This window comes from Parasteatoda tepidariorum, chromosome 1, assembly GCF_043381705.1.
Source record: "Parasteatoda tepidariorum isolate YZ-2023 chromosome 1, CAS_Ptep_4.0, whole genome shotgun sequence".
Classification (NCBI taxonomy): Eukaryota; Metazoa; Arthropoda; class Arachnida; order Araneae; family Theridiidae; genus Parasteatoda; species Parasteatoda tepidariorum.
This window is the reverse complement of record NC_092204.1, coordinates 94,880,257-94,891,772: the sequence shown is the minus strand read 5'-3', so window position 1 is coordinate 94,891,772 and position 11,516 is coordinate 94,880,257. Positions and strand designations below refer to the sequence as shown.

The 11,516-nt window shown below is 26.6% G+C and overlaps 3 protein-coding genes across 8 annotated transcripts in view; 2 read left to right on the top strand and 1 right to left on the bottom strand.

The window, feature by feature from the left end:
* LOC107441618 (porphobilinogen deaminase-like protein l(3)02640) overlaps nucleotides 1-9,724 on the top strand; it is a 17,163-nt gene extending 7,439 nt beyond the window's left edge. For 3 of the 4 annotated variants that reach the window (XM_071184026.1, XM_071184024.1, XM_071184023.1), the window contains 7 exons: nucleotides 722-855; nucleotides 1,812-1,889; nucleotides 4,203-4,278; nucleotides 5,216-5,329; nucleotides 6,245-6,460; nucleotides 9,256-9,363; nucleotides 9,450-9,724. In XM_071184026.1, coding sequence (XP_071040127.1) covers nucleotides 722-855; nucleotides 1,812-1,889; nucleotides 4,203-4,278; nucleotides 5,216-5,329; nucleotides 6,245-6,460; nucleotides 9,256-9,363; nucleotides 9,450-9,590 — 867 coding nt within the window. In that variant the 3' untranslated portion in view covers nucleotides 9,591-9,724. Of the gene's footprint in view, nucleotides 1-721; nucleotides 856-1,811; nucleotides 1,890-4,202; nucleotides 4,279-5,215; nucleotides 5,330-6,244; nucleotides 6,536-9,255; nucleotides 9,364-9,449 lie in introns of those variants that run through there. The other variant, XM_071184027.1, reaches the window with a different exon arrangement.
* LOC122268390 (uncharacterized) lies at nucleotides 7,349-8,349 on the top strand. The gene is made up of 2 exons (XM_043052431.2): nucleotides 7,349-7,704; nucleotides 7,833-8,349. The coding sequence occupies exons 1-2, from the start codon at nucleotides 7,497-7,499 to the stop codon at nucleotides 8,111-8,113; spliced, it is 489 nt and encodes a 162-aa protein (XP_042908365.1). The 5' UTR covers nucleotides 7,349-7,496; the 3' UTR covers nucleotides 8,114-8,349.
* The window catches only part of deltaCO (coatomer subunit delta), a 26,368-nt gene continuing 24,576 nt past the window's right edge, over nucleotides 9,725-11,516 (bottom strand). For all 3 annotated transcript variants that reach the window (XM_016054946.3, XM_043052428.2, XM_043052427.2), the window contains exon 13: nucleotides 9,725-9,969. In XM_016054946.3, coding sequence (XP_015910432.1) covers nucleotides 9,883-9,969 — 87 coding nt within the window. In that variant the 3' untranslated portion in view covers nucleotides 9,725-9,882. The remainder of the gene's footprint in view (nucleotides 9,970-11,516) is intronic.

Sequence of the window (11,516 nt, the reverse complement as noted above, 5' to 3'; positions counted from 1 at the left end):
CAAAAAAAAAAAAAAAATCTCCATATTTCTATTATACTACAATAATTTAAACTTAATGATATATTTTATTGTATAATTCTGTAATTCTAAGAAAAACCTTTATTTAATAATGAAAATCTATTTTGTTTGCTATATAATGCTGAGTATTCTTTCTTGATTTACCTTATATATGAATTTTTACTAATAAATCTTAACATTTAAATACCAAATTCAAAATAAATGACATTGAAAAACATTGTTTGCATTTTTGAGTTTTTACTGCATTCAGGAATTTTAAGATTTTATTTTTAGTATTCTATATTATATATTTTTATTTTTAAAATTTCTTGGAGATCGAGACCTAAATATTCCACATTTGTGTTGAACATTTTCTGTTTTTTTTCTTCTTAATAGTAAATAAAGGATACCAGTAAGCTATTATATAATTTGTCTGATAAGAAGACAGTTTCAAATTATCTTTTGGTTAAACTACATGTTTTACATAAGTAACTCAAATATAATACTAATCCATTCCTCAATGTTATGATGTTCCGAATACAATTCTTAATAAATGATGTTGAACTCAACTGAAGAAAGAAGTGCATTCCTTTATGCATGCTTATACTTAAAAATGCATAGCTTATTTCTTTTAGTTTTTAAGTAATTATTTCACAGGCATTAATATTGATAAAAATTAAAAATGCAATAAGTATTTAATTTAAATTTGAACTCTCTTTCCTAGATTGGAGAGAAAAGTTTGTTTACTAAAGAATTAGAGATTGCTTTGGAAAAACGAGAAGTAGATGTTGTTGTGCATTCCCTCAAAGATCTTCCTACTACTTTACCACCAGGAATGGTAATTGGAGCAATATGTCAGTATGTATTTCAATTGCTTAAATTTCTCTTGTAGTATCAAATATTTTATGTAATTTCATATACCTATATATTTTATTCTGTTCTCTGGAAAAGATTATCACAAAAAATTTAAAATTTAAGAAGCATGCTGTTTGTATAGTCTCTATATTTTCAAGTGTGTTTTCCCTTTTAACAAAGAGAGATTCAACTTCCTTCACGTGACCTTCTGTGAATTATATGAAAGTGGTTTTTTTATGCATTTAGCAACTAATTAATATTTTTGATTGTTCTGTTGTACCTCTGTATTAAACTTTATTGTTCAAAGTTTTTAATAAAACTTGAACTTTGAAAATTTTTTAAAAATGTGCACTATCTTAAAATTAGAGAAAATACATGAAAACAGTTAAGTCCTTTTTATATGGGATGGTAACATTTAATAGCTTTTAAACTACCGCATCTTCCTACCAGAATACATAAGAATGTGTAGGTTATAAATGTATGAATAATAGGATGATGCCCTTTGAGATCTACTAGGTGCCACAGTGTTGCTCATGTACTCAGATAGGATGTAAAAAAATTGTTGACGACAATCATGTAAAAAGTAATGCTCAAAAAAGGACTTTTTTTTCTATACTAATACCCATTTATGCTCTAAAGATGTATTGCAGTTAATTGTTTGAATAATGTCTGAGCATTTTTTTTTCTTTCTGAATATTTATGAAGAAAAAAAAATTTTTTTTTTCCTTCACCTCTCTGCTGTTCAAATGTATTTTTCACAAGCAAAAAGTCAACCAAAAAAAGTCTTTTAAGCATGATTTTCATTTTTCTCTCACTGTGACCTCTGCTAACATCTATTTTTATACTTAGTATTGATTTAGTCTATTGAATTAAGTAAAAATAATCTTAGTTCTACTCATTTCTCTTATAGTTTCGAATTAAAAAAAATTAAAAAAAATGTATACATTGCAATTTTGTAGGAGAGAAAATCCATTCGATGTAGTTGTGTTTAGTCCTGATTGCAAATGTTCTCACTTAAAAGACTTGCCTAAAGGAAGGTAATGTTTGATTAATTATCTATTAAAAATTATTTTCATTTGAAAAATTTGCCTTTTAATGTTCTATTATGTATTTTTTATTTTTTCCATATAAAAATTATTTGCATTTAAATCATTTATTAGACATTTTTTACCTTTTAATGCTCTGTTATGTATTTTTTTTTCTCCCAAATTCTATTACTTCATGCAAATTCATTTATTTATAACAATTTTTTTTCCTATGCTCACCCGATTGACACTCGTCATTCAGGCATCATTTGTGGAGCAGATTTGTTGACCACTCTTTCAGAGGCACCATAGTAAATAGGCCAATATTACACCACAATAAAGACACATAGTACAGAGAATGAAGGAACATCCATGCCTTGTCCGGGATTTGAATCCAGGACCTCTCTGATGTGAGGTCAGCCCCCTGACCACTACACCGTCCCGTCGGTCTTTTTATAGCAATAAAAACTTGGAAAATAATCATCTTGCAATTTATTATTTTGATAATTTTATTGAAATTATTTCGATAAAAAAATCTTAACAAACATTGTTTTTATCCCCCCCCCCCCTNCCCCCCCCCCCCTATTTTTTTTTCTCCTGCAAGCTCAGTTTTTAAATTTAAAATAATAATTATCTGTGAAAGTTTTCTTTTGGTAATTCCTAATAATTTATTATAGCATTTTCCATTTCATACTTATTCTTTTACCATTCTCTGTGAGTTTTTCTATCCATAAAATTTTATTGCATTTAACATTTTTAAAAATTTTAAAGGTATTTTCTTAAGAAAATAATAAGCTTTGAAGACATACATTTTATAATTTAAGATGTATTTTTCATCTTGAATTTAATAGAATACTTAATAATAAAAAAAGCATTTGTTTTAAAAAATGTCTATGTCAAAAACTTAGAAGGGAAAAAAAAACTAAAATTGAAAATTTCATGAAAGAAAAATAGTTAATGTTTTATTCACAAATAAAATTTAAATCTTATTTTATTACTTCTTATCTTATTATCGTATTATAAATATATTGTAGTATTAATTTGTGTTTTTATAGTTATAACAATTTATGAGAAAATCCACGTATCAAAAATAAATAAAGAAAAATATTTATTTTTGATATGTGAACTTATCGATTAAGTGATAACAAAAACTGTTATCAGAAATAAAAAAAATTCAGTAAAACTCAAATTTGTAACTTATTTACCCAGTGCTTGAATGGCTTTTATTCAATACTCTTTATTATTTAAAAAAAAAAAAACTTGATTTTTTGTGCCCTGTTTTGATTATTTTTTTAGTTAAATTTTATTTATCTGTCGACACAACACAAAACAATTACAGAAATTTATCTCCGTCGATTTAATAAATTGTGCAAGCAAAATCATTGTTTAATATTGCATTTTTTAAAGATAATTTTTGAAGAAAAAAATATTGCTTTTTATTTTAATTTTTTCTAACAAAGTCTATAATTTTTTTTTTTTTAAAAAAAAAGCTCTTCTGAAAGGTAAGAAAATGGTCAAATGTCTCAAGAATTATTAATTGGATCAAAAATCAAAAAATACGCACTTTAAATATGTTCAATCGATGCATTTGGTGGTACCAAACTTTACTGCTTAACTCACTTATGGGCAAAGGCAGAGAACAGCTTTAAAATTTTAATTTGGAACTCCCTTTTATTATTTGAATTCATCAGAAATAAGTACCACAGTTTTTCCTAGATGTTTCTACATTTTGGTTTACAGACAATGCTGTAATCTCAATATGAAATTGGGTACAAATTGTTTAAGCGCTTAAAGCTCTTTCTTGGCTTGGTAAGTTCAGGTTGTAAGTCAAATTTGATGTCATTAGATAGGTTTTTCACAATATAATCTAATTGGGTTTTTTTATTTACTTATTTATTTATTTACTTGTTAATTTTCTTATTTATTTTTTGATGTTGCATCTATTTTTTGAGTTATTTTATTCAAAAATTTGTACCTGTGAACCAAAATACAAAAACTTAAGTCAAATTTGAGTACTTTTTTCTGGAAAATCAAAATCTGCTATTAAAAAGAGGGTTCCTATATAATATTTTAAAGCTGCTCCCATCACATCCCCAGGGGTAGCATTGGTAGGCCGAGTTTGGTATCATTGATTGCATCTAGAAAATATTTCACATGTGTATTTTAAGAGTATTGATCCAATTCATACTTTTCAAGATATTTAACAGTATTCATACTTTTCAGACACCCTGTATTAAAATTTGTTCTTTGTACAAATTGTTTATTTTGAAAAAATTTTATAGACTCTTGTTTGTTTTGTTAATTTTTGCTCTAAAATTTTTTTAGCATAGTTGGAACCAGTTCTTTGAGAAGAATTGCTCAGTTAGGAAGAGTATTCCCACAACTGACTTTTGAAAGCATTGTATCCTTTTATAAGTTTCTAAATAGATAAATATTCTTAAAATACTTTTTACTTAACATTCTTCACAAAATATACCATCTGTGCATTGTATTTGTTTAAATCAAATTTGGTGTCAGATGTTATCAAATACAAATAATTACACCCATTTGCTTGAAATATTAAAAAAAAAAAAAGTTCTTAAAAATTTAGCTATTTTTTTTTACCCATTATCTTTAATTATAAAAAATAAGTAAAAAAATATGTAGACTAGAACTAAGAGAGATAGTGGAAATTTACGTAAACAAAATCCACTATATAAATTGAAAACATTATTTATTTTAATTTATTACTTTTTTGAGTTAAGTACAAATACTTTCTTTTAAAATTAGTGTGGCATTGCCTAATAACTATTTGAATGCTTACAGAAATCATCTCTACTAATTAATAAGGAGCTGTAAAAAATTATTGTTAATGTGTAAAAGAATTAACAAATTGCAAATTGTTGATTGCATACTGAAATTGTTTATCCATTTCTTTTTTTTTTTTTAACCATATGTATTGTTTATCTATTTCATTGAAAAAAAGTTAAAATGTAAATAAAATGTAATTTGAATATTAGACTCAGAAAACTTGATGAAGACAAAAATTACTCTGTTTTAATTATAACTGCTGCACGCCTCATTAGATTAGATTTGGGGCACAGAATAGGATTACATTTTTCTGAATGCTAAAATAAACATGAGGGGAAAAAATTCAAAATGAAAAAGGTTGCATTTTTTAATTTTTATTTTTCTGAAACCATCCAATTTAGTGTTAAGATTCAAATTTTATCATTTAATAAAGTGGTACATTGTTAAAAAGAAAGCAACAATTTTTATACCTTGCAAATATGCAATGATGCTACCTCTTGGATTGTTTATGAACATTTTTGTTTGTTATTGTCTTAACTTTAATTCAGCGTGGAAATCTGAATACTAGACTCAGAAAACTTGATGAAGACAAAAATTACTCTGCTTTAATTATAGCTGCTGCAGGCCTTATTAGATTAGATTTGGAGCACAGAATAGGAATGGTTTATATATTTTATTTAATATATATCTTAAAAGGAATTATAAAAAAGGAGATAAAATTTAGATAAAAAAATAGCATAATTGAAGATTTAATGTCTATTTTGACTGTGCAACTGGATTTAGATCCAAACACCTGTCCACATGCAGTCAAACCTGGTAACAGCTGCATTTCTGTGTTAATTGTGTATTTTTTCTTTTACAAATTTTCAAGCTTTATACCACATTGTTTTTCAAAAACCTCTAATCTTCTTTTCATCTTGAATTATTTCATTGTTGAGTATTGTTATTCTTTAATAGCATACCTGTTACATACATTTTAATTGTGAATGTTTCTTGACAAAAATTTCTTATTAATCGAGAAAAATAAATTATTTATCCTTAGAGATGGTTATAAACCTGCTATTATTTAATATTTTAGAATACAAAGTGTGCTAAATTAAAATGTTTTTCAAATAAAATGTATTAGGCCTTTATTTTTTATAATTATTATCTATAATTTGCAGAACTTAATCTTTCAATGTTAAAGACTAATCGATATTCTAATTACTCTAATAATAATAATTTATTATTAGATTATTGTTAGATCATTTATTATTATAACTCTAATTTTATTTAGTTTTAATTATTGATAATAATGTTGTTATCTATTGATATAAAAACTAAATCTATTGCACCCTTCAGAGGCTAAAAATAGGCTTTCCTTCCAATCTCCTTAAAAAAAAGTGTGTACCTCTACTAAAGATAAAAATCAACTCCTTTCCAATAATTCACACTTTCGTCAGTTTGCCAAAAAGTAGTTAAGTTATTTATGAGTTGTTATCTTTGTTTGTGTCATAAAGCTTTCTTTTTATTTGTTTGCATTTGATAAGTCTGAAGTATTTATATAAGTATTTTTTTTATCTCTTTTTGTTCTACAGATTCTTAAACCTGAAGAATGCATGTATGCTGTGGGTCAAGGGGCACTGGCAATTGAATGTCGAGAATCTGATGTGCAAACAATTGAGCTTTTATCGCAAATAAGTGATAAAAATACTACCTTGCGTTGCATAGCTGAAAGATCCTTTATGAAGTCTTTAGAAGGGGGCTGCAGTGTACCAATTGCAGTCAACTCATCCATTGATAAAAATGAAAAAGTAAATCTCTTATATACCTTTTTTTTTTAAAGGAACAAAGAAAAATTATTTTAAATGTGTTTTCAAATAGTGGAGGTATTTTATGAAATAATTTTTTTTAATGTGTGGAAAAAAATATTTTTTACTTTTTTATTAATTTTTTCTAATATTTCTCTTCCATTGATTACTCATACATTAATAATAATGAAAAAAAAGTACTTTTGTTTTAAAAAAATAAATATTAATTTTATTTGATTGTAAAAAAAATTTAAAAAATAGTTGAGGTATTTTATGAATTAAATTTTCCTATTTTGAGAAAAACTTGATTAATTTTTTACACATAATATTTTTTGAAATGTAAAATTTATCAGAAATAATTTATAATTAGTGATCCATATGTAGCTCCATAATAAAATTTAAAATATATTTATTTTCATCTCTGTTTTCAGAATAATTTAAAAATAAAATCCAGCAACTAAAAAAAAAATTACTCACTTTTTAAACAGTTATAGACAGGGTGTAAATGATTTTAATCAAATGATTAAAATCATGATTTAAATCAAATGATTTTTTTAAAAAAATCACTGATTTTAATCAAAAAAAAAAACAATTTTGTGTATAGTCTTGAACATTTTTTGTATATTTTTCTAAGTTTCAAACATAAACAAGTAAGTAGACTGTTCTATATATTTCTCAGATCTCACTCATATAATTCAACATTTCTACTTTCAATGTGACTCATTTGCTTTTAAAAACAGTTTACATATTATATTTATAGTTCATTGAACAGTTTACATATGATTACAGCTATGATAGCAGCATGGAACATTACAAAACAAAAACAACAACAGCAGCACCTGGAGTAGAAGTTGTAGTACATATTGTTAGTTGAAGTATAAGTATATATTTTTTGGTAGAAGTTGTAGTGCTAATTTTGAACTTTATTTGTGTTTTGCGCCATTTTCATTCTTTCAGTTGTGAATTAGTGTTTGTTAGCATACTTAGGGTAGCTGGGATAGTCATTTTTACTTATTATTAGCTTTAATTATAATTTGAAATGTCTGCTGGAAGGAAAAAAGATCCCATTTGGGTCTATTATAATGAAAAAATTGAGTTAGGAAAGAAAGGATCTAAAGCAATATGTAACTTATGCCAAAAAGAAATGCAAGGATTGGTATCAAGAATGAAAATGCATCATGAAGTGTGTGTAGCAAAAAATGAAGTTGAAAAGAAGAAAGATTGTGAACAAGAAAAAGATGCTTTAGGTAATTTTTTTATTATTATTATACTGTTATTTTTTAATTCATATCATAATATTTTAAGTTCTTTTTTTTACATTAAAATAAAAAATAGATAGAATTACACTTATGGCTCCTTTTCCTTTCTTACACAGATGTTACTGCTACTTACAACAGAGGAACAGATAATAAAGCTCAAATTGAAAGCCAAAATCTGCCAGATCCTTGTAATAAGCGTATTCAGTGTGATGAAGATTTGACTGCTACTGATACTGACATAAAGATAAAGAAATTCAAGACTACAGGTATTAGCCCATTTATAGTGAAAATGCCAACCAATCTTAAAGATACACTAGATTTACAAGTAGCCAAATTCTTTTTTTCCTCCAACATATACCTTTTCGATCTGTTGAAAATCCACATTTTCTTAAGCTAATGCAAATGCTAAGACCTGGGTATAAACCCCCGAGTGAAATTGATTTAGGCAATCGTCTCTTAAGTGCTGTTCATGAACATGAGATAGAAAAGATTACTGGTGAATTATCTGAACAAACGGTATGTATGTCAGTGGATGGTTGGTCTAATATACACAATCAACCATTACTTTGTGCATGTGTTACTACTATGGAAGGTAATACTTATTTAGTAGACACAATCGACACATCCTTAACATCACATACTANTGTTGCTAAACGAATATAGAAACCTTTGACCGCTATGGGACTGTGCAATTTAGGAAAGATTCTGGTGGAGGTGGAAAAAGGGATTAGGATATTAGCTTCTGTTTTTAAATTCTGTCCTTGGGCTTCAGCCCAATTATGGCTCCATTTATTTCTCAAGTTTGTTCTGATGCTTTAGTGGTAATTTTGATAAAATGTTTTTGTATTTTCAACTTTATAAATTCTCCAAAAGTTATTTGGTTATAATTTAATAATAATAGATTTTATATTGCACTCTTTTTCTGAAAGCTTTTCTACTCCCATTCAAAGAAATCTGTGAATTATTTTTTCTCAGCAAACCAACCCATCGCACATTTTTTTACAATCGCTAACAACAGCAATGTTTGTCGACAAATCGTTACAATTGTTGCAGTAATGCTAATTTTTTTTTCTTCATTTTAACCTTTTATAACATATTTTAATTTAAGAACCAATTATATATTAATATTTAATTTTACTCTTTTGTTGGTCAATATATGATATTTGATTCAAAATTTTGTGCCAAAACATTAAAAAATCTTGTCAAAAATTATTTTTTTCAAAATGATATGCTAAAAAAAATAACATTGTGAATAAAATATTTTATAATATAGACACTTTTCTTGTACACATCCTAGACTTTATAAGAAAAAAGAAACAAAAACCTGGAAAAATCAGGGAAATTTGAAACCTGATTTGAGTGGTCACCCTGATTATCTCATTTAAAATGTCAGAAAATCTGGGTCACACTTCTCTGAAATAGTTTGATCTCCCATCAAGTAAACATTAACATTAAAAAAAAGGTAGAAAAGTGTGTGTTCTTAAATTTATTTAAATTTCAATATTTTTTCTAGCCTGATGTTATTTGTTATTTATTTAGCTGACGTTGTGTGGCGGAGTTTTTAGTCTTGATGGTTCCAAAAGCATCATTGAAGAGCTTAGTGTTGATCTTAAACCAACAAAACCATTTCAGTTTCAAGTAAAAAAGGTATAGTTCCCTTTGTTAAATTGCTCAAGTTTCTTGGCCTTGTGAAATTAGCTGCAATTTTACCAATTATTATATTTGTTTTATAGCATTATGCTGCCATTGTAGCACCTCATCTATCACACAATATTTTAAGTAAGGCTGAATCTTTAGGAAAGGATCTTGCTGATTTATTCCTGGAAAAAGGAGCTGAAGCTATCCTAAAAGAAGCTAGAGGAACAACTGCTTAAGTTTTTTTTCTTCCAATTGATTATATTTGAGAGATTCCATGAAAGGCAATATTTTTTTTAATATATTGTTGTAATTTTAAGAAATAATTGTTGAATCATATGTTTATATATTTTAATAAAATAAATTATGAAAATATTGTTCATATTTTTTTAATTAAACAATAAGCAAAATTTATAACATACTATTGATGCAAACCAAACATACTTTTATAAATGTACAGCATCAAAACACCAAGGAAAATAATCTGGTTTTTCCTAAATGAATATATAAAACTTTAGTCCATTTGAAATGTTAAACAATTTCATATTTCTCTGCAACAAATGAGGATTCTGAGAAATATTTAACTGGTTCATTATCCAGAGTAACAACATCAGCAACCTGTATAATAGAAATTAAAAATTAATTTACTGAATAAAACACAACAGAAGGAATGCACTGAAACTGGGCAGCTTCTATTATGACAAACAATAAAAACACTAAAGCCATGCAATAGAACATACAAAGACTAAAAACAATGAAGCAACTCAACATGAATACTTCATTCATATAAAAAAAAATTTAAAATATCCTTTTATTACTTCATTGGAGATTAGAGAAAATATAAGTGCAATAATACCAGAGAGAGCATAAGCTAGGCAGAAGAGAGTAGTCTTTGTCGATAGATCTCTATTTTAGTATTTTGTCGAAAGCGCTTTTTTTTTACGAATTTAAATATTACGAAAATATTTGACGATTTTTTATTTATATAACGAATTTATTTGTTTTACTAGAATTCATTTGTTTATGCAGGTTTTTCCATTGCAATTCACTCATTTCAATTTTTAATAGACTTAATTATAGCCAAAATTTTAACCCTTTTAAAGAGATATCAGTTTTAGAAATTTTATCTTAAGATTTGATTTTATACTATAGCGCATTTCTAATAGGTTTAACAAATTACATGTCATTTATTTGAATTCAAATTTATTTTAATGATTTAGTATTTACTAAAAAGATGTAATTTTTTTTTTTAAAAAAAGTTGTTATATGGATTTGAATGATTGTTTTGAATTCTTAGAATTTTGTGCATTTGCAATGTACCTAAGTTAGTAGCGAACAAAGCGAGCTTGGTTTGCGAAGCAAACCATATAAGATTGCATAGCAATTTTTGGGGGTTAGCGAGCAGGGGGCGCAGCCCACTAGCACCTATTATAATTAATAATTTATTTTTGATTCTTTCATAGAACATGGTCATAATAATACTTTTAACGGTTTTGTTATTTCTTAAATAATTCATGGCAATCCCTTTTAGAATGTGTTCTTTGCCTCTGCAAAGTACAATGCACCAAAAATGAAACTGGTCCTTCAGAGTTCCCACTCTTTTGACAAAGCAAAAATTAAACACTTTTAAGGACTTTTTATTGAAAAAATTGAGCACTTTTTTGATAAATTAAGGACTTATGCAACCAGTGACAGTACCAATTATTTACCTTACTACAGGGATGAGATTTTTCCGCTTTTTAGCTGATTTCCGCTTTTTTCACTTTTATCTCTTGAATTTCAGCTTCTTTATCAAAAATTCAGATTTTTCTAAAAATTTCACTTTTTTTATAAGTATTCCGCTTTTTCAGAAAATTCACCCATTTTCAAAGAGAAACAGAAAACTCAAACTACATAGCTACCAATCCTTTCTCATTTTTACTTATTTTAACTATTTTCTCCCCTTTTACTCGTAGCAGGTAATATTTTCCAAATTTTTTTTCCCGCCCTCCAGATAGATCCGATTTTTGTAGTTCAAACGACGCTGTTTCTGACAAGCCTTTTAGAGGTCCCAAGCCTGGAATCTGCTAATATCTCGATTCTTATTCACACGATTTTAATATCAAACATAGCTTTTCATATTTGCGTGTTGCGATTCTTATTCACGCGATTTGAAGGCACATGTT

Excerpts from the sequence above, each read along its gene's own strand:
- LOC122268390 (XM_043052431.2), top strand. The coding sequence starts at position 7,497 with ATGTCTGCTGGAAGGAAAAAAGATCCCATTTGGGTCTATTATAATGAA. Across the intron at positions 7,705-7,832 it reads ACAAGAAAAAGATGCTTTAG|ATGTTACTGCTACTTACAAC; the intron begins GTAATTTTTTTA and ends TTTCTTACACAG.